The 22,903-nt window shown below is 41.9% G+C and overlaps 1 protein-coding gene across 3 annotated transcripts in view; it reads right to left on the bottom strand.

Moving 5' to 3' along the window:
- PHPT1 (phosphohistidine phosphatase 1) overlaps window positions 1–22,903 on the bottom strand; it is a 48,144-nt gene that overhangs the window by 11,724 nt on the left and 13,517 nt on the right. For 2 of the 3 annotated variants that reach the window (XM_029612574.1, XM_029612572.1), the window contains exon 2: window positions 14,240–14,364. In XM_029612574.1, coding sequence (XP_029468434.1) covers window positions 14,240–14,364 — 125 coding nt within the window. Of the gene's footprint in view, window positions 1–14,238; window positions 14,365–22,903 lie in introns of those variants that run through there. The other variant, XR_003858201.1, reaches the window with a different exon arrangement.

A 22,903-nucleotide genomic window follows, 5' to 3' on the forward strand; every position in this document is an offset into this window, starting at 1 on the left:
GAAACTAGCAACCGGCACATTTAAAACAAACCAAAGGAAGTACGTTTTCACTCAGCACACAATAAAGTTATGGAATCTGTTGCCAAAGGACGTGGTCAAGACAATTAATATCGTGGGGTTCAAAAAAGGATTGGATAAATTCCTGTAGGAAAAGTCCATAACAGGTATTTGCCAGGTAGACTTGGGAAAGTATCCCTGGGAGATACAAAATATAGCTGTGTCAGAGACAGGATGCTGGGCTCGATGGACCTTGGTCCGATCCAGCATGGCGCTTATGTTCTTATGTAGGCAGACTATTTGGAAATTGCCCCCTTTGTGTCCTAGTTAGCAAATAACTGTCTTCTGGTTACTTGGCTCATCTACTTTCCTTTTCAATAGTTCTCAGCTTATCAGATTGCTCTAGATAGGAGGATTGCATTAGATTACTTTGATATGTGAAAAAGCTGTCCTGCATCTAGCCAGACAATCTGGACTAAACATCTGCTGTGACTGAAAGCTGTTACTCAATCAGGGAAATCTCGCTGCTATTGTGGTTAATGATCTGCTCAGAACACATTCCAAATGGGGCACATTCCCTTTCACCTATTGACTATGATCCAATCGAAGAAGCTCTGCATTTTGTGACAGCATTTTGTGTGGCTCTATAATCTGATGACAGTTCCTTTTATGTAACCCATTTATAATAATTCTTTTACATGTTCACTCCCATTCAATGAACAATGAAACCAAGTACTACAGTCTCAAAAAACTTACCATATTTTACAGTTATACTCACTTTGCATGCCAGTGATTCTTCAGAGATATTTGGAGGCATGCAGATACATCCCACTACCAAAACTATGTACATTTAAATGGACTGGAAGATTTATTACAAGGAAATAGGGAATTTTCAAAGGGAGAACAGAAAATGTTACTTCAGACAAACTGCTACACCTCCTCACCTAGAACAGCTGTCTTTGTGGAAGAAAGAGTATTCCTGTTATATCAGGAATCCAGCTAGTACTTTACTCTACAGATGTGAATCACTAACACTAATTACATGAGGACAGCACAGGCCTGGTGAGGGAGGGAAGGCAGCTGTAGATACAGTGGTAGCCCAGCCATCAGATTAGCAGTGCTGAGGGTATATCTTGGAGGAAATGACCCTCCAATCCTGAGGCTGACTATAGTCATTGGTACTGCCTCAGTATACTGAACAGGGGTAAAATGCAGGCATAAAAAGAATATAAAATAAGCTGGCCCTATAACCCTCAATTAGAATAGTAACCAAAAAAAATCTACATAAAAGACTAGAGTCTGCTGCCAAAATTCTAAAATGCCTTCCGTTTGCCATGAAAGCAATGTGGAAATTACCATGCAAAAAGGCAAAGAGCGATGAATATGCCCTCATTGTTAGCAGAGATAGAGGAGGCATAGGAGAGCATAGCAGAGTTTAAGAGAGGTTTGGACAAGTTCTTGGAGGAAAAGTCCATAAAACATTATTAGCTAGACAGACAATAGAAAGCTATTGCTTTCTGTTCATGGCATGCCAGGTTCTCCTCTGCCATTTTCCCAATATGCCCATAACAATAAGTTACAACATAAATAGTACAGTATGTACTTGGAATTCAGCAATCAATAACACCCTAAATACAACAGCTCCACTAATTCCTACAGCCATCAAAGCAAATCCCTGTGGTCCCTGGTACTCTAAATCTCTACAAACTTTGAAATCTGTACTTAGATGCCATGAAACATCCTGTCACAAATATCATACCTCTTCCACAAAAAAACTCATTTCACCTGATTAAGGAAATATAAAAAAGAAATAGACTTTGCTAAGATAACCTATTACTCCCAAAGAATAACTGCCGCTAACAGAAACCTTTCTGTTCAACATCGTAAAATCCTTAACAAATACCACTCATTTAGACCCCTATGAAGTCAACTCCCTCTGCAACCGTATTTTCAAGAGAAAATATCCAAGATTACCAATAGCTTCACTCATCCGCCATCTCTCACTCATCCCTTCCGCCCCCAGTATGCAATTGGTCTGGTTTTCACACATATATGTATGAAGGTTGAAGGACTTTTATTACAAAAAGTAAAAAAAATTAACATCTCCCTTTAATGACTGCCCCAGTCATCTTCTAAAAGAACTAAGTGAATTTACCAGTACCTTCTTAAGCCAACTTATAAACCAATCTTTAGACTCCGGCACATTCCCAGATACATTAAAACAAACATCCGGGGTCGAAGGAGTCAGAGAGAGAGGAGGACCGCTGAACACACCAGGTGACGGCAATCACGCGCGCCTTAGACCGGCTTTGACCGCCTTTGGTCGCCTAAGTGTTGAAATTTATGTGGAATATATGGGGCGGAAAAGAAAGGCCAAGGCCTATACCTCCTCCCCTCTCACTCCCAAGCTCGGACCGATGGACGCTCATTTGAGTCGGCTCAATATGACACATGAGGATGGTAATAGGGACTTATATGAAGTCTCTTTAAGTCCTGGCACAGGACCCATACCTTCACAACCCCCAGGGACAGCGACCTTGGATAGTTCCAGTGGAAGTAAGTCTGCCAATGTAAGTGGAGAGGAAGCCCTACCCGATGAGGTAGGTCATGGATCTCCACTAACTTTGTCTTCTTTACATCAAGAAGTAGATAATGGCATAACAATGCCATTACAAGTAAGCATTCAACCAGTGAATATGGATGCTTCCAAAGTGACATTAGGGGATTTGTGGAGGATGTTATTAAAACTTGACTCTAACATTTCTCAAATAAACTCCTCACTTTCAAAGATGGTGAATTCTAATAAAGCTGAAATCACTGAACAAGGGAAAAAATTGGTAGAGATAGAGTGTAAAGTAAATACTTTAACAACTAATGTTCAAAATATACAAACTGTGGAAACTATGCAAATTTCTGATAATGTGATGTTACATAATGAAATAGAGAATTTAGAAAATATGTTACGAATTAAGAATTTGCGATTTGTTAACTTCCCTTATACTAGGTTAATGTCTCCATTTGAAATGTTTATTAAATATTTGAAAGAAAATTTGGCTTATAAAGATGAAGAAATTCCTGCCATTTCAAAGATTTATTATTTTCCCTTGAAGAAAGTTGGGAATTTGTTGATCTACAATCCCCAGGTATATCAACATTTCTGGAAGACTCTTTAGATGTGATACACAAAAGGACAACATTATTTGTATCCTTTGTCCAAGAAAGAGACAAGGAGTTCATATTTGAGAAATCCCTAAAAAATCGTGAGATATTATTTTGTGGGCAAAAGGTATTTTCTTTTCCAGATGTATCTAAGGCCACTCAAAGCCGTAGAAAACATTTTCTTATGTTGAAAGCTAAAACATTGGAGATTGGGGCAACCTTTTATTTAAAGTTCCCCTGCTGATGAGGGAAAAAAATTTATCTTTATATTACCTGAAGATATGGAAAGTTTTTTGAGGGATAAGGAATTAGAAAAGTTGAATCAGGTTCAAATAACAGAAGTGGGTTAAAATTAAAAAGAGACCTTACTTTCTCTCTGAATTATATTTGTTTTTCTGTCTGAAAATTATGATGGAAGGCCCCCATTTATTGTATAAAAATCAGCCAATTTAGGAAATGTTTTGGTATATTGAATATGTGTAAATTGTTATGTGGTATGATTTTATTTACTTTTTATAAGTTTGGAAATTATTGAATACATGGATTGTATTTGAAAACTCAAAGTATAAATTATAAAAAAACAAACAAACATCCGCCCTATCCCCCCACCCCAAAAAAAAAACAAAGGACCTTAGTAATATTATTAATCTCTGTCCTACTGCATCCCTCACCTCCCTAGCCAAACTAATTGAATCCGTAGTATTACATCAACTCTCTGAATATCTATCAGAGAACTCACTTCTTCACCCATATCAACACGGTTTCCATAAGGGCCACAGTACAGAGACACTATTACTTTCCTCCTTTGACACCTTACTGATTATATATTAGTACTCCTTGCATCTTAGCTGCTTTTGATACACTCGATCAGAAAATTCATCTTCACCAGCTTCATTCCATAGGATTCTCTGACACTGTATTAAACTGGTTCAACTCCTACCTTACCGATCGCCCAAATCAGATTAACATTGGTCCTTACTCATCTAACTAGTATATCCCTTCTTCTGGTATTCCTCAAGGTTCTTCTCTATCTGCCATCTTGTTCACTATATATATATCTACCTTATAAATGGGCTCTGACCGACGGCCCGCAAATGCGCAGTAGAGAGCAGCTCTACCGCGCATGTGCGGGCGAGCACGTCGGTCAGAGCCGTGCGTGCCCGAAAAAAAAAAAAATGGCGGTGGGGCCGCAGGAGCGGCAGCGGTAAAAAGCAGGAGCGGCAGCGGCCGCGAAGCAAAAGCGGGAGGAGAAGCAGCGGCGCCGCACGCGCGTGACCCCCCCCCCTCGAGATCTGCCGGCAGGAGCGGGAGGAGAATTAGCGGCGCCGCGCGCGGGAGGGACACACCCCCCCCCCCCCCCCCCCGAGATCTGCCGGTTGTGGATGATCTTAAAGGGGAGGGGATTGAGAGAGGGGGAGTGACTGAGGAGAGGGAGGGGAAGGTGAGAGAGAGAGGGAGGTGAGAGAGAGGGGGAGGGAGGTGTGAGAGACCGAGAGGGGGAGGTGAGAGAGAGGGAAGGGGGTGGGGGAACGGGAGGGAAGGGGAGAGAGAGGAGAGGGTGGGGGAAGGTGAGAGAGAGGGAGGTGAGAAGTGAGAGGGAGGAAGGAGGAGGGAGAATGAGGGAGGGGGAGGGAGTGGGAAGGAAACGGACCGAGCCCGTTGTTACGGGCTTAAACGGCTAGTGTATATATATATACACATATATATACACATACATACATACATACAGTTCTCAACTGCACAGTCTCGCTGTACAGCTTTATACTGTTTTGTTTTTACAGAAACTTCCAAGTTCCCTCTTTCAAAGCAGTCAACGTCCCATCCAATCAGTCCTCAAACAAAGATCTTTTAAGTTTGAAATCTTTATTGTAAAGCTAATTAATAACTACTTACAAAGGTTGGTTTCAAACGTCTGTGCCACAGGCAGAGATCCTTGTAGCTGGATAAGGCAAGGGAAGGAAGGTGCAGATTCTTGGGGTGCAGGGAAAGAGATTGTGGGGTTGAAGCTGATTTGTCTTTTCTTTAAGCAGTAGATGGAACGTGAAAAGCTGTTCTGTAACACGATTACAAGCATGTAAAACAGCTGCTGGCTTGGCTGGAACTGACTCACCGTCATGGCAATGAATACGGGAGAAATCACCTCAGCTGAGGTAAGGGCGGGAGCCAATAGGAGAGAGCTCTCGACCCAGTGACTCAGGAGGGAACCTGAAGGGAGGGGGCTTTTGTTAAAGGCATACTTCCTTTTACAGGCAGGGCTCTCAGACCTCTCTGCTGGGCCACCAAAGGTGTCACATTTACTTTGAAGGAAGGGCTGTGGTAAACACAGGTTGTCTGTCCCAAACACAAACATGTACCCATTAATGGGGACAGAACAATATATATATATATATATATATATACACATACAATATACATCTCTGTCATCTTCTCACCAATCTCAATATCCAGTTCAAAATTTATGCAGATGATATTCAGTTCTTCGTACCATTTTCCATATCCTGGTCAAATACTCTAGCAACTGTATGTATCTACATCAAAACAATCAATTCATGGTTATCCCACCACCATCTTAAATTAAACACTGCCAAAACTGAAATCCTGCACTATCAACCATCCCTCACTCTACCCGTAGTCCTCCCCCTCAATTACTCTTAGATGATGTACCAATTCATCATCATCAATTCATCATCATCAAAACCATCAGACAATCACTAGTTGGCCTTCATTCCTACCCGGTCTGGCACTCCGTTTCTCAAAGAAAAAATAAATGGACTCTGAGACATTCAGGTTAAAGCACCGTCCTTAAGTTTTTAATTTGTTCACTCTATGGTAAAATTTCTTTTACCGGCCTATCTTCTTTCCAGCTTGTTGCAAGCTTCCAAGTTCTCTCCCCCTGTTGATTGTAACTTTGACTTATTCCTACTTATTGTTATCTTTCGTTTACGTGAATTTGTTACTCTAGTTTTTCCCTTTGTTACTTTGTAAACCGATCCGATATGGTAATTTACTATAAAGGTCGGTATAAAAAACTGTTAAATAAATAAATAAATAAATTCCCATTGTATCAAACTCCCATCCAGTGACGTCAGGAATTCTCCTGCTTGTACTGCCCTTATGACCGAGCGTAGGGTTTCCATTTGGAAGTGAGATACCCTCAGGTAGCGGTTGACGATCTTGAGGTCCCTCTTTCTTGGGGACGATAAAATAGATGGAATAGTGACCAGTATTTTGTTGGTGCGTGGGCACAGAGGTTATCGCCTTTAGGCTGAGTAGTTTTGTTAGTGTGGTTTCCACTGCTGTCATCTTGGAGAGGGAGTGGCATAGTGATCTCACAAATTTGTCTGTGAAAGTCCAGATAGTATCCCTCTCGAATGATGGTTAGGACCCACTTGTCCGACATTATCTCGACCCATCTTTGGTAGAAGAGGGTAAGTCTGCCCTCTATGACTTCTTTCTGTGGATGGATCTGTTGATTCTCATTGTGGGGTGCAGCCGGGGCCTGTACCTGAGCCAGCTCCCCTCTTGTTGTGTCTGTTCCGAAAGGACTGGGCCCTGACTGCGGGGTAAGGTGCTTGGTATATGTTTTTGTACGGTCTAAAACGCTGGGCTCCTCTGCCTTTGGTTCTTCGGAGAGAGGAGTGCTGGTTTCTTTTGTTCCTGTCCTCCGGTAACCAAGGTACTGGAGATTCGCCCCATTTGTTGGCTAACTTCTCCAGTTCGCTTCCGACCAGGAGGGATCCTTTAAAAGGCATTCTTGTGAGGTTGGTCTTGGAGGTCGCGTCGAGCCATAGTTGCCTTCTGGCTGCCACTATGGAGGAGACGCCCCTGGCTGAGGTGTGCACCAGGACAGAGGTCACATCCGTGAGGAAAGATATCGCTAGTTCTAATGTTTTGGCGGAGGTGGTTGCGTCCCTGGACAGAAACAAGCAGGCATGTGCCACAACAGCGCAGTAGGAAACGATCTGCAGGGTCATTGCTGTGACATCAAATGACTGTTTGAGGATGGATTCCTGATGTCTGTCCTGGTAAATATATACACAAAGGGTCAAAACTTCACAATACCTCCCTATACAATACAATATATTAAACACAAGGAGTACTGTACTATTTCAGAATAATGTAACAAACTTTATTAATTCTATCTAGACAATAAAATACTCACCGGTATCTCCAAGTGTTGCATGCATGTATGTAGCAGCCTTTGAGGAACAATTTGTTTATTGCTCTAGAGGGTTTGCCAATGTGGTGACCTGGAAAAGGTATATTGATGACCTTTTTTTTGTATGGCAGGGTAGTATGAATGAATTACAAGTTTTTTTGTCAATGTTGAATTCTGCTGATAGAAATCTGAAATTTACAGTGAGTCACAGCGCTTCATCGGTTACTTTTCTTGATATGACTGTGTACATTGATAAACAAAGATTAGCCACCACGGTTTACAGAAAAAAGACTGATCGCAACACGTGGTTGCATTATCAAAGCTTTCATCCAAAATTAAGGAATAATATCCCTATTGGACAATTTTTACAATATCGTAGATTATGTACATCTGAATCTGAGTTTGAAATTCAATCTGGCCAATTGTTTGAGACATTTTTAGAGAGGAGGTATAGATAGAAAAGTTATTAAAAAGGCCTATACCAGAGTGCGATTTGCAAATCCAGATAACTTACTCATTCCACAGTGTAGAGAAAAATTGGAGAGGATGGTGTGTACCATTCCTTATTCCTCCAAAATATCGGGGATTAAATCCAGTATTCTTAAACATTGGCATATTTTGTCATCTATTCCAGGACTTGCCGATACCCCAGTGTTTGCAGTAAAGAAATGTCAGAATTTGAAAGAAAAATTGAAATATCGATTTTTGAAGAGAACGGATGATGATCAAACAGGAAAAATTATATGCGGAACCTGCTCGGTATGTTGTCACGTGATTCAGTGTACTGAGTTTTGCCATCCAACGTTAAGTAGCCCTTACCGCCTACCAGGATTATTTTCTTGCAACTCTAAAGGGGTTGTATACTTAATTGTTTGCCCATGTAATTTAATTTATATTGGTCAAACGATTAGGGTTCGCATCATCGAGCACAGAAGTAGAATTAATGCCCAAGTGGAACATGCTCCACTTGTCGATCATTGGAGAGAACAAAGACATTCTGTAAGTGATTTGAAATTTGTGATTAAGTGTCTATATGCCCCTAATGGGGGTGATATATCGGCGAAATTGTGGAGATTAGAGCAACGTTTGATTTTTCAATGGAGAACAATGAGTCCTTATGGGTTAAATGGACCCAATGAATGGCAAGCATTTTTTAATTAATTTGATGGTAATCTTGGGATTGATGGGACAATTAAATATACTAAGTGTTGGCTCTTTATAATGGTTGATGTGGTAGAGTCTTTCGTCATGATGTTGGGAACATGTGATTGACGTTACGTTACGTGTACGCCGGTGTAAGGTACATGAGTAGCGAAGATGGTGGCGGGTTGGATACTTTTGAAATGTGGTAGGTAATTTAACAAGCTTTTTGAATTCATGTGGTATAATGTGCTTGCTATCTTGCAGGAGGGTATGTGTTGACATACTCGGTATATTAATTATGGTATAAAAGAAGTTTTTGAGAAATTCATGTGATGAGAAAATTGAAGGACAAGCTGCTGTATAAACACCATTGATTAGTTTGGGTGCGTATCTATCTAGAGAGATGGGAGGAATTGAGATATGGGTATACATTGGATATGATGGCTGAAGGTTTTTATGTTTACATTCCAGATATCAGTAATCGTTGTTTGATTTGATTAATGAATCAGAATTGGAGATGTGACCCTGATAAAATTAGAACATAAGTCTCTGAGGAAGCCCCATGAGGGGAGAAACAAAGATCTTTTGTTGGACAAATTCAATTTGGAATGCAACATTGATTATGGCGAATACAATATAAGAATTATGAGGCGATGAAAATACAGCTATTGTAATCTATGACATGTAAAGCACTATATTTAGTTATATGGATTGTTAAAATTAAGAAGTATTTTTGCAATCACTATGTTTTGGAAATGTTTTTAGAGGTGTGTGTGTGTAGATGGTTGATTGTGAATGTGATAGTGAGTATTTTATTGTCTAGATAGAATTAATAAAGTTTGTTACATTATTCTGAAATGGTACAGTACTCCTTGTGATGTCTGTCCTGGGCATCCTTGAGTGCAGCTCCTCCTTCGACTGGGATGGTGGTGTGCTTTGAGATAGCGCAGACCATGGCATCCACTTTTGGGAACTGTAGGAGATCTTTGGCCCTGGGTTCCAGGGGGTATAGGGTTTCTAGGGCCCATCCTCTTTTGAAGCTGGCCTCTGGGGCATTCCATTCCAGGTCTATCAGCTGTTGTATGGCCTGCAGCATTCGGAAATAGCATGAGGCCTGATGGAGACCGACCAAAACTGGGTTCGTCTTTGGCTCCGATGTGGCACTTGCACCTGGAATGGCCAGCGTCTTCAGGGTCAGAGACATAAGATCTGGTAACTCGTCTTTGGAGAAGAATCACATCATGGTTCGGTATGGTTCCATCCCTGGAGGGATTTCCCCTTCCTCCAGGGAGTCAGACTCTTCCCCCCGAGGTGTCTGTGTCCCCCAAGGGGAGGTTTTTGCCTGGATGGGGCACATCTCGGGAGGTCCGAGAGGTGCTTGGAAGGTCTTGCGCTTCTGGTGGAGAATGGGGCTGTGTCACAGGAGGTACCGATTGCGCTTGGACAAAGGTTTGCAGCCCTTTGAAGAATTCCACCCAAGAAAAGGTCTCTTGGTCCATATTGAATCCAGTGGAGGCCCCCCGAGGTGCCCATCTTGGTAGGGGCCGAGTCGGAGATACAGAGGTCCGGGGTACTATCATTGGTGGAGCCGGATCCCTCTACTGGCTTAGGGGGGCCTTGCTTCAGTTCCCCAAGTTTCTTTGCACTGCAGACATAGGTCAGAGACCACTTCGGTTTGCACAGCTCAGAGGTGGCAGGCTGGGCAGAGGCTTGTCCCTTGGCTTTATTGGCCGGCGGTGCCATGATTTGTGCGCTTGGAGTGGCTCAAAACTCATCTGTGTGCGTAGGTACGCGCGCCGGGAGACTTAGTTGTGCGCTCCGGGTCTGCTGACGATGTAAGTGCAGGATGTGGAAGATGTGTGTGCAGGTCGCTATTTATGCGCTTGGCAGGATGTGCGCGCTGGTGCTGTGCACAGGTCTATCTGCGCGCCCGGCACCGTTGTGCGTGCCACTGTACGCTCGGCTTAGGTGAGTGTGTAATGCGGTGGTCAAGGGGAAGAAATAGCGCCAATGACCATGTGAACAAGATAGCGATCCCCCTGGAGGGTCTCCACGTGTGAGGACCCTTGCACCGGATTGGGGTCTAGCCCGGTGGGGCTGCTCAACTCGATTTAACAGACACCGGAAGGACGATCTGTGCGGCTAACCGAGCCTCGAAGACCAGAGACTTTAAGAGAGTTTTCTACCTTACCTTGTCTCAGCGCATCCCGGTCTCGTGCTGGGCGGTCTCCGGCTGCGGGGGGAGAGGGAAATACCTTCACAGCCACGCTTGGTATTGCACCCGCTGCCTCTCAGCCACTCTGGGGGCTAAATCCACGCTGGGAACCGGCTACTGGACCGAGACTTGCCTCTGAGGGATCTCGGAAATCACCTCAGGAATTCTCAACTGGGGGAGGGACCCTTAGGTATCACCACAGGAGAGCGGGGCTCGTCTTGTAGAGGTAAGATTTCTCTCTTCTTTGGTTTGGATTTTCTAACACTGTGCAAGTATATTTAGTGTCCCTTCCTGCTTAGGAGACTGAGAAATACTGAAGAGCTGCACTTCCTGCACAGGTATATGTAGGCTGACGTCAGCTTGAAATATGACTCTGTCTCCCATCTGCAATCAGGTGTACACTATACCCATTGGTCCTGAGTCCATCTGCTACATGCTAGGAAAGCACACACTTTTTGAAAAAATCGATTGCAGATTACCTTACTTCTATTTGTTTTCATCTTCTGAGGTCCTGCTTCTAGCTCTTCCCTAAATTCCTGTTAAGCAATTTTCTTTTTCCTCTTCAGGCTCTACATATTCCTTCTCTTCATGCAGAGTCTCACAATGCCACCTTTGCACTTCTTTCTATCTGTAACATATCTGTAAAAAATTCATCCCCCCATTTTACCATATTTGCTATTTTTTCTTCCATTTTACTTTTTGCATTCCTGACTCTGTCCCAGCTTCTCTTAGCTATTCTAGATATCGGTCACCTTTCTTCCTCATTCTTTATCTTTTCAGCTACTTCTTTAGAAAACCATAGTGGCCTGTTTTTCCACTTTCCTTTATTTACTTTCCTAATGAACTTTTCATTTGCCCTTATATCTCCTTTTAGTTTTGCCCACTGCTTTTCTATTTCCCCTAGATTTTCCCATCCAGCTAATGACTCTTGTGAGGTATTCTGCCATTTTAACAAAGTTAGTTTTTCTGAAGTCTAAAATCCTTGCCTTTGAATGAACCCTCATTGCCTGCATTCTAATACTGAACCAGGCCATCCACTACAACAGAAATACTGCCCCCTTTGGTAAGCACCAGGTTTAATATCACCCCCTCCTATATGGGTTCTGTTACCTTAATGGAACAGTTCTCCCTGCAGAGATTCTAGGATCTTCCTGCTTTCAGAAGATATTGCAGCTGGGATATCCTAATCAATATCCAGAAGACTGAAATCCCTTAGAAATAGCACTTCTTTCAAAGCAATTTTGTGTATATCCGCAAATATGTTAAAGCATCCCAGACAAGCAAGACAGACAATATCAGGACCACTGCAACTTCTATGGTCATCTAACACCATCCTGCATTATCCACTCTCTGCTAGCAAAAGAAAACAAAGGAGACATAATTGTTTTTTACGTCAGTATAAATGCATATGGTTTTTCTGTTCTATAAAGATTTTACACTGTTTTCTACTGTGTCAAGATTTAATAGTTTAAAAAAAAAAAAAAAAGTCATCTAACTTGGCAGAAGCATTAGATAAAAAGGAGAGGGATGAAGTAATTAACTGTATAAATAGATAAGATGAAAAGCAAGAGATTCCACTAGACTCACATTTTTATTCTTAATCATGGCTTAAAGCAAGGAAAAGCTCTGTGAATGGCTTACTTGGACTCAATTCCAGTTCATTAACAATTTCATTACGCAGTTAGTTTGCTTTTGCTATTAACACATATGCCACTTAGATTCAAAATTCAGCTGCTAGACTCCTCACTGCAACACCAATGAGACAACACATTTCTCCTATTCTGCAGAAACTACATTGGTTGCCGGTTAAATATTGAATAAGATATAAAATTCTTACACTTATTCACTCTCTATTAAATAATATCAATACTATCTGGCTTTGTTCTGAATTAAGACTGTATAAACTCTCAAGGGATCTTAGATCAGTAGGAAAAAATGTTCTGGAAGTCCCTTCAGTAAAAAAGGCTGCTTTAAACATGACAAGATCGAGGGCCTTTTCTGTTGCCGGACCTATATTGTGGAATGCGCTACCTGATCCCTTAAGACAAATTTACAACAGGAAAGAATTTAAAAAAGCTTTAAACACTCACTTTTTTAAAGAAGCATTTGAGAACCTAGATTTTACTTAGTCCTGCTTAATCTAGGTATGAAAGTTATTCACGTGTTGCCATAGTTAACCAGGTTTTAATTATTATTTGTTATTTCTATTCCTTTTTGTAAGATTTATTTATTTATTTATTTATTTAAAAACTTTTATATACCGGTATTAGTATGCATACATACTACATCATACATCATAGCATACATCATAGCATACATCATACATCATAGTGGTTAAAATTATTCTATCATAATATGTTTTGTTGATATTGATCATGATGTTAATTGTACTTTTTATTTTATTTATTTAACACTTTTTTTATACCGGCATTCGTAGGACACATCATGTCGGTTTACAAGTAACTGAGAAAGGAAATTACAATGAACAGGGGAGGGGGTAAACTGGATGATAATACAAAAGAACAGGAGAGGAGAGTCAGCAAGCAGAGTAATAACTATTTGCATTCATATTGGGATATGCAAATGAACTAATATACAAAGTTAGCATGTTAGGATATGCAAATGAACTAATATACAAGGTTATTGTGGCATGTGCACTTGAGAAATTAGCATATGAAACTTGTTTACAGTATGACGGAGGCAAGTGCACGAGTGTACAGTTAAAAATGGTGCAGGGGGGTAGGGAGGGAAGGAAGAGGGGAAAAGGAGTTGGGGGGTGGAGGGAACAGGGTACATAAGGGTGACAGTACTTTCGGGAGAGGTTGTTAGGGGGTGAGGGGGCGGGAGTGGGGGGTGCAGGGGTGGTGGGAGGGAGGGTGCAGAGGTGGAGAGAATGGAGGGTGCATTTAATTTATCTTACTTTAATTTTAATTTTATTAATTTTTGTTTTTTATTTTTAGAAAAATGATTGTAAACCATTTCGGTCATTCATGTATTGGTGAAGCGGTATATAAATGTGTTAAATTAAAAAAAAATCAATTTGGGTAAGGACCCATTTTTATCCCAATTCACAGAAGACATCAAGAATTTTTCAACTATATTTTAGTGACAGTAACAAAACACTAACTCACCCTAAAATCCAAAAAATAATTGATCTATACCATGAATGGAAAAAGGCCAGGTGCCAGATCACATAGGTACCTAAAATTTGGTACTTGATACAGGCTTAGAGAGAGCCACTGCTGGGATGCCAGGGAGCACTGGAGGGAAGGAGTTGCAGGAAGGATATAGTAAAGAATCAAAAACTATGGGAGAAAACCAAAGCAAAATAAAGCCAAAACCACACCAAAACATTGGACCCCAGAAAATAATAAGTAACCTCTCCAATCCTCCTAAACCTTTTCCTGGCTCCTAAAATTCTGAGTTAGTACCCAAGTTTTCTAAATCTTTTTTTTACCCTTGGGCCTATATTTCAACAACCAGTTTAGGTAAATGTGCTGAACTGTCATTGCTGCAGCCATTTTCCATCATTTCAAAATGCTCTCTTTGTTTTCTTGTGTGTTTACCAGCGAGTAACCGTAGACGTGGATCTTCTTTTGCTGACTCTTGTGTGCGATTCTTCCTCCACCCAGGCATTCACAGTCATAACCCTGCTTCTCGATCTCGGCAGCAACTTTGTCATAAACATCAGCTGGACAGAAAAAAGAAGCAAAAATATTAAGGATAAACCCCCCCACACTTTTTAAGTGTGCACAGCTGGATAATTAAAGGGCTGATGCAAACCTTTTGCACTGCAAGTATCCCCTTCATAAAACACAGACTGCTGGGCAACTGAACTGTTTTCATACCTGATCTATCAACTCTTTCTACTCCTGTCCTCCAAATCTGTCCCAAGCATGCTCAAAACCTGATACACCAATATTTCCATCTCTGCTGGTAAATCATTTCAGGCCTTGTAATCTTCAACTTTACTTCTTGCAAAACCAATATTTAAGCCAACACCCAGGCCCCACTGTCTATGTCTTATTACAAAGTTTTATTATAATCCTCATAGCCAAAGGTTAGTGAGGCTGTTATCAAAATCCAGCCTCCCCATGCTCATTGATGTTTGGGTTTTAATCGTGGTCCCTCCTTGCAATTCACCCCAGCCTTCTTGGAAGCCCAGTACTGCTGTGCCACTGCTGTTTAAGCTTGTGGTCTGCACAGAGCAACAGAGTCGGCTGAGTGTAGTTAATCAGAATGGTTGTGACATAAGAACTTGTATTGTAAGCCTCCAATTGGCAGATCCTATCACCACATAATGATACAGGAGTTTTACTAGATTGTGGCCTGTTTTAGGAAGTATTTAAAGATGCTCACATACATGTATTTCTGAGATTACACAAGTCCCTTTTCAGATAAAGGGTTGAATTTGAAAAGAGTTACTCAGGTTAAACATGTCCAAAATGCGCGTCCAAACTCGTGTGTAGCTAACAGTGCTCATCACATGTAAATTCCATATAGATGAGGTTATTTGCTATTACTCCGTGATGCAAAAAAGTCCCCATGAGCCCAAGGAGCACTTTTTAACCCTTCAAATTTTACGCTTGCCCACAGCAGGCGTAAAGTCTTCCTGCGTGTCAAGGGCTCAACTTAAACAAAAAAACTGCTTTTGAAGAATTTATTTCCAAAATTTTTTGGCAATAAGAGCCACTAAGGCCGATGCAATATCATGCGTGTAAATGTGTGTCCAAAATGGACGCTGCTTAGTATCGCAATGATACTAAGTAGGAGGAACCACAGAAAGCAGCACCATGCAAAAAAAAAAAAAAAAAAAAAAAAAGTCTTGACATAAAAGAAAACATTTGAGGCACACAATATACGCCCACAATATACATACTCGGGGCCATGTATATTGTACGTGCATATCGTGCCAGTAAGTTAGCTGCTATGTGATAAAACGGACGCTCATAAATTGATTATTGCTCCCATGGCAGTGCATTGGATTTGCTGGTAAAATTGACCTTTAAACATGAGAACATTTTTTAGTAAGAGAGCAATGGTGGCCAAATCCATGATAAATTTCTGATGACAATCATAAATCTTTTGTTGATATAGCATATTGGCTATTATCTCTAATGCTGGTGTTTGAGGTATATGAGCACATAAACCAGTGATGTCAGCTGTAACTAATAGCCAATCTGCTTGGAAATGGCCCATATTGTGTAGCATTTGAATAAAAAATGTAATGAGTCACATATATAGGATGGAAAACTAGGAAGACAATGTTGTAAAAACTGATCAACGTATGGGCACAGTGGCTCAAGCAGTGAACCTAGGGCTGACACAATAGGCTAAGTGGACAACGTGGATTCTTGTGGATCTTAGGCACTAGGTAAAACACTGGCATCTGAGGACAAGATTCCCATGAGAAATGATATTCTATGGGACTGATTATCTTATCTTTCATCCCTTTATTCAATAGCATATGTATGGACTTTTGGAGAGAATCCTTGGGGTCTTGTTGTAATGGAAGATAAAAATTGGTATCAATTAATTGATTGTAAGCTTCATGGTCAATATCAGCAGGTCGAATTATTATGGATGTATCACAAGTCAAAGATGAACAAGTCTGGTGGATCGTCCTTAGTCAAAATTGAAAAACTGCCAATGAAGGCTCCTATTAGATTCCCATGATGACAAATCTCAGAGTACCAATTTCTCAAATGTGGAAATGGCCGAGTCCGGGGGCCTAGGCGGGTGTCCAAGACATTTTGCGATACAAGGATGAAGTAGGACTGCCCTGCTGTAATTCATCTTTATTTTAAAAAACCTGGTATATTGGAATTGTCCTGTATTACTCGATTGAAATCTGTTCTAGACGTTACTTTTTTAGTGGTAAGTTAATTTCTTTTTCCCTGAAAGTGTTCCGCCTCAGAGGAGGAGTTGCTTGATGAAGAATCAAAAGGTTTTGGTCTTACAGAGATGCCTTTTCAGATTCATCCACAGATATACATAGCAGCTTTGTAATCTTGCTCGTCCCATTTCAATTTGGCAATTTTGGTATTTTTTTTTTTAATTCTTGGCAGAATTTCTCCATCATTGTTTCAAATGTAGTTAGTTGAGTTGTGTATTCATCAGATGGGATAGAGGGCTTAAATGTCAATGCATAATCCTGCATCTCTGAACGAATTAATTCATCTGATTGGTTAGTTGTTTCCACCAATAACGGCATCAAGGCATAAGAGCATGTGTTAAGTAAGGAATTTCTTTGAATACTAAAGGGGTCATTATCCGTAAATTCAAAGACCGCATGGAATGCATTTAGCTCAGCAATATTTGAGTGGAGCTGATTTGATTCATACTGAGCTATAACATGAAGTTATTACATGAAGTTATAATAGTTATAATAGCAGCATTAAATGTAATATTCAAATACTGTTTTTCAGTCAAGATTGACTTGGGATGAAGTAAGACCATACAGAATACTTTTTAGATGATTGAAAAAAGCCTATTAAAATGTTATTCATATCACTTGGTACTCAACACAAGAGGAAGTATTTTGAAAAATTACATATTTTCAAATTGGGATTTTTTTTTTTTTAATCTCAGATATGATTACAAGTGCTTAAAGCCTGTTGGCACATGGTGTAATAGTCTTACAAGTTGGCCTGCTAACAATAATAAGTTATGAGCTGCTTCCCCCCCCCAAATATTTTGTTTTTTAGACTTGCTTTTGATTCTGTGCCAAACACATACCATAGGAAGCCATTTTTTAAGAAATTGTTTTATTTCCATTTTTTGGTGATAAGAGCATTTTTCTTCATAAGTATTTCATACCTTCATGCTACTCAGTTTATAATTGTGACATAGCCACTTTAATTTTACACACACACTTCAAAATGGCAAGAAATGAACAGTCATGGCCAGATTTAGCTAATATTGTCATTTTGACCAAGGAGGCGAATGAACGTTCTCTGAGCATACTTCTGATCATTTTCAGTTCTAGGAGGTTGATATGAAATTGTTTTCCTATGAAAAAACAGGTCCCTTGAATGTAAATTTGGCTTGTGTGTTCCTCCAAGTGCTTGTGGAGACATTTGTTGGTAACAATATTCAGGAAGGAGACCGGGTGGTGATCCCTTCAGAAAAATGAGGGAGTATAGTCCCAGCGCATTTCCCATTCCATTTCTTTTGAGACCTACAGCTTGGTTGTTAAGACCATGATAACCAGTCCCATTGGGGACAAAGGATCCAGTGCAGGAGCCACATGTGAAGGCGAGTTAGTGAAATACATGGATTGCGGCTGCGGTGTGCCTGAATGTTGATTGCATATAGACTGTTAAACACAGGCCAAAGAAGCTAAATGTCTTCCAATCTGTTGGAAGGGAAGCCTTCTCTTACAGAGAATCTATCCCCACTCCTACGAATTTGATGTTCTGGGAGGGAATTAAGAGTCAATTTTACGAAATTCACCAGAAACAGTCATAATAGCTGAACTAATTTTGGTAGGAAGAGTAGTACAACCTCCTGGGAATGTGTCATTAGAAGGCAGTTGTCTAGATACAGGAAGACTGATTTCCTCTCATCGCAGATGTGGTGCCACTACAGTCAGACATATGGTAAAAGAAACCTTCTCTACTTTTGACAGTATAAAGGGGAGCACAGTATCCTGATAGCAGGGACAGTCTACTATAAAGAACTAATAATGGCAGTGGGATGGATGGGAATAGGAGCATAAGAATTCTTTGGATCCAGAGCGCACATCCACTCCCCTCTTTGAAGGAGAGAGCTGTGTGGAGGGAATTATGTGCTTATTCAGGCTTCTTAAATCCAGGATGAGTCTCAGTCCACCAGATTTTTTTTTGGTGGGGGGAGGGGGGGCGCATAAAGAAGCAGGGGAAGTAAAACACCTGACCATGATGATTGTACGGAAATGGGTCTATCACCCTACAATTGAGGACCAACTCCATCTCCAGGCACAGTTGGGTTAAGTGAGATGGATCTGGATTGAAGACTGGGCAACGAGGCACTGGATCCTGGAAGAGATTTATGCAGTATCCAAATTAAACAATCTTGAGAACCCAGTTAGCTTATGCAACTCCTCCAGGAAGTGGTGGTGTATTTTGACCCCTATTGGAGAGAATGATCACTGGGTTTGAAAGAGTGGTCTAAATCTTGATCCAGGCTTGGGATAGACTTGCTGTCTTGGTTTTCGATAATGGCACCCCATTGTCGAGTGCATAGAGGAAGTTTTTGGTGTTATGAAAATGTGTGATCCAGTATTGTTTGAATTGCTGACACAGGCATCTCTGGAAACATTGTCATTTAAAAGTATAGCAAGTGCACTTTGACTGGTGCTCTGGTCCCTATGAAGAGGAACTGGGCTGATATGTATTGTCCCTTTATTTGAGCTTTCGATTCTTTGAGCTTCCCTCCCTAAAAGGTGTTCACTAAACAGGAACCATGCAGAAACTTGTCATAAACCACCTCAAAGGAGGTTCTCAACTAAGCTATATGATGTTTTCCAATTAAAGCTGACAAAAGCATACATGGTGGATCAAAACAGATGGCAAATAGACACCTCAGCATCCAAGGGTGCTTTGGTCTTGTATACAATCATATAAATACTGAACTAAAGTAGAATTGGTGGACAGATAACCGCACATTAAGCTTGGAGCTTTGAAATATGATTTTTTGGAAAAATTGCCCAGTACCCTGGGATCCATCCCTGGCAGACTATTTGAGTCTTGTTTTCTTTGCTCTTTTAGGAGCACACTGTACCACAACTGATGGATGGGGCAAGTGCACTAAACTAAACTCCAGGGATTATGCACTTAATATTTCAGCTCTAATTTTCTTCTCGGATTCATATGTAAGGGAGATCATGACAGAGATCTCTGTCTTCTCCAAGGGGGAAAAGTCTTGGGAAAAAGGAACAAAATTGGTTATGCTTAGCTTTTCATAATGAAAGTAGCCCTGTCCAAATGGGCTGGGTGACTTTCCCAGCCAAAGCAGTGTAGAGGGTGGGACTCCTCTTTGAGGGAGGAAATAAGTATCTTTCCATGGAAAGTCAGTTATGAAGGAGATAAGGAGATTGTCTACACACTGCCACATGTCCTAGGGTTACTGAAGGGATGCATCTCCTGTAACCCAAAATAGGGTTATTCAGGTTCTGGTACCAGCTCTAGAGGACCTCTATTTTCATTGCATTCCGAACCAAGAAACAGAAAGAAAGTCTGTTATACCATCCTTGTCAAATGACTGTGGGGATTTCTTAGTTCACAGCTCCTGAAGAAATTTGCATCAATGGTGTACTGAGTACAGAAATTTTGATGGTGCTGGGACCTTCGCAAACTTTGATGGTGCTTTGAGCGTCACACGTTTGAATGGTGCTTTCCATGCAAGAGCCCAAAAAACAATTATTTTGGTTAATAAATATACATTTGAGAGATTGTAAGTGACCCTCATATAGTACTTGACAGGTACGAATACTTTCAAGTTCCTAGTCAATAGATGTGCTAAGACATAATTGTGGGTCACTATATGAATCCTCATTGGCCAACAGTATTAATTTTTATATATAGTTTTGTTTTGCAAATTAAAACTCAAGTAGACTTATCTTGAATATAAGAGAGTTGAAAGATACAGGTAGAGAACTGTAAGCGCTGGTGCACTTTAACTATCTTGGGTCTTCCTCTGTGCAACCCTTAACTCTAACTCGACATTACGGCGTTTCTGTTCAACTGGATTGGTGATGAAGCCTCTACATAGGCTATTGCAAATCAGGCAGTATAATATTGGAAATGCAATATAACTATTACTCCTGAGGAAGGAAATTTTCCGAAACATTGCAATGTTGGGTCACTTACAATCTCTCATAGGTATAAATATTAACCAAGATAATAATTATTTGAATGAGATCATATTTTTGGGATATTCTTTATTCTTCTACTCTTTTGTTCATTAGTTTATAGTCTTGTCCTTGGCAAGAGCGGCACCGACAAAGGCTACCTCCATCAGTGTCATCACCTGCAGCACAGGCTACCGCCCAAGAGTTGCATCAACTTTGGGACAACACTAAACGACTCCTTCAACAAGCTGCCCAGAAGTCAAAGAAATGCTGATATCCGCCATCGGGAGCTTCGCTCCCAGGTACATCGGGCCTTTTCCCATACTTTGTTGCTTGGGCCCAGTTACGTACAGCCTCCACCTACCCACATCACTCAAGATACATAACACCTTCCACGTCTCATTACTTAAACCTCTCATCCTGTCTGAATTTTCCAAAAAGCCACCTGAACCGCAACCTCTGGCGTTGGAGGAAGTCATCACTTATCAGGTACAGGATGTCCTGGATATCCGGAGGTGAGGAAAACGATGGGAATATCTGATCTCATGAGAAGGCTTTGGGCAAGAAGAGAATAGCTGGGAGCCTGCAGCAAATATTCTCAATAAACAACTGATCAAACAGTTTCCTGTTTCTCACCCAAGAAAACCCAAACCCCTGGGGGTGGGGGGGCCCTAAGAAGGGGGGACTGTTACACTCCACAGTTGCAGACAGCTGCGACCACTGTTGCTCACCCCCTTTTCTGCTTTGGGCCAGTTGTGAGAACTCGCGGCCTCTGCCAGCTACCACTAGCCTTCCAGCCTCCATTCCTGGGCTCTCCCAAGCAGCATGGATGCTGCCTACCGCCATCTTACCTTCAGGGTCCCCCTAGGCGTGCGCGCGTGCTCCCGGGTCAGCTTTAACCATGTCATGGCGGGGACCTCGGGGGCGTCCCCCTCAGATGATGTCATTTACCTTGATTATTTAAGCCTGCTGGCCCAGGCAACCTACGACTTGGCAACGAGTTCATCTTGCTGAATCCACCTACTCTCGCTTCAGCATTTGTTCCGGTTCCTGCTTCCGTGGTGGGAGACTACCGGGTACCCACTCCTCAGGGGCCCTTCCTCGTCTCTCACCTATCTGCTCCTCGGAGGGCCTTCGCCCGGACTTCTGCCTGCCTCTGCTCCGAAGCTTTCTCCGGAACTTCCTTCTCTTCCACTACTGTGAGTACCCATGCTGTGGTCTACTGCTGTAATCCCTACTGCGGACCGTTGCTATGACATTGCTAAGGAAACCTCTCCGGTGTACCCCGCTCTGCGGGACCATTGCCATGACCTTCCACCGAGGTACCATCCTCTGTACCATCTCTACGGACCCCGTGTATCTACAGTGATTGTTCAAGTTCTACGGTTCCCGTGTACCACAGTGACTTTACTTCTCTCGGCACCCTCCCGCTCCTCGGGTACTGCCGCTGCTATTACCAAGTGACTCTAGCTATCCTGAGCTAGTCTGAAGACAGCACCTGCGCTGCCGTTCCGTGGCCCGCTTCCTGGGGTCACTCTCTCGCTATTCTGCTGTATTCCATCCCGCAGCCGGAGATCTTGCCTCCCGACGATAAGGCCCTATGGGTCCCCTCCTCCAGGGCAGCACCATCTTTCACCTCGGCCAAAGGGCCCACACACTCACAAATCCTAACACTAAGCCTTTCGAGGCACAGGCACTATTATGGCTGACAGTGTACTGAGTGGCAGCAGGAGACATGTATCTAGCTTTTTTTTTTTTTTAAATATGCGTGCTCAACCTAGGTGCATAAAATTATGTGTCCAACACTTAAGCGTCACACACCTAGGCACCTACCTAGGTGCTCAAAAATATGCAAAAACAAGTTGTGTGCAGAGGTAAACGTGCGGCCACTATGGCGGCGCTTAACATGGATGCATAGACTACAAGGCCTGACTGTGCGTCCAAAAACTGGGCGCACAACCTGAACGCACAGCTAGATGCACATGCTGGACCAACAGTCCTGTATAGGGCAGCCTTAGAAAGCACACAAAATGCCATGCGGCCTACCAAGCGACGTGCAACTAAAACCCTTGGAGCGCGGCCTAGCCTAAGGAAGCTGCTCAACCCGCGTCCCTCAATCTCCCATAAAGCGGGATGAACATCGGAACAGTGCACCGAGCATGGATACCAGGGAAAGCAAAAAGCCCTACACTACAAAAAAAAAACCTCTCCAAGTCTCTGTTTAATTAAAAAAGTAAAATAAAATTTTAAAAAATCTTACTGGAGCTCAGCCTTACCTGTCTGAGTACTGAGACAGTCTCTGACTGTGGAGGAGGTGGGGGGAGAGGTCATGTGCAGTCCCTGCCATGCCTGGCTTCTTGCACCCGCTGCCTTTCAGCTGGTTAACCAGCTAAGTTCA

The sequence above is a fragment of the Rhinatrema bivittatum genome, chromosome 8 (genome assembly GCF_901001135.1).
Source record: "Rhinatrema bivittatum chromosome 8, aRhiBiv1.1, whole genome shotgun sequence".
NCBI classification, from domain to species: domain Eukaryota; kingdom Metazoa; phylum Chordata; class Amphibia; order Gymnophiona; family Rhinatrematidae; genus Rhinatrema; species Rhinatrema bivittatum.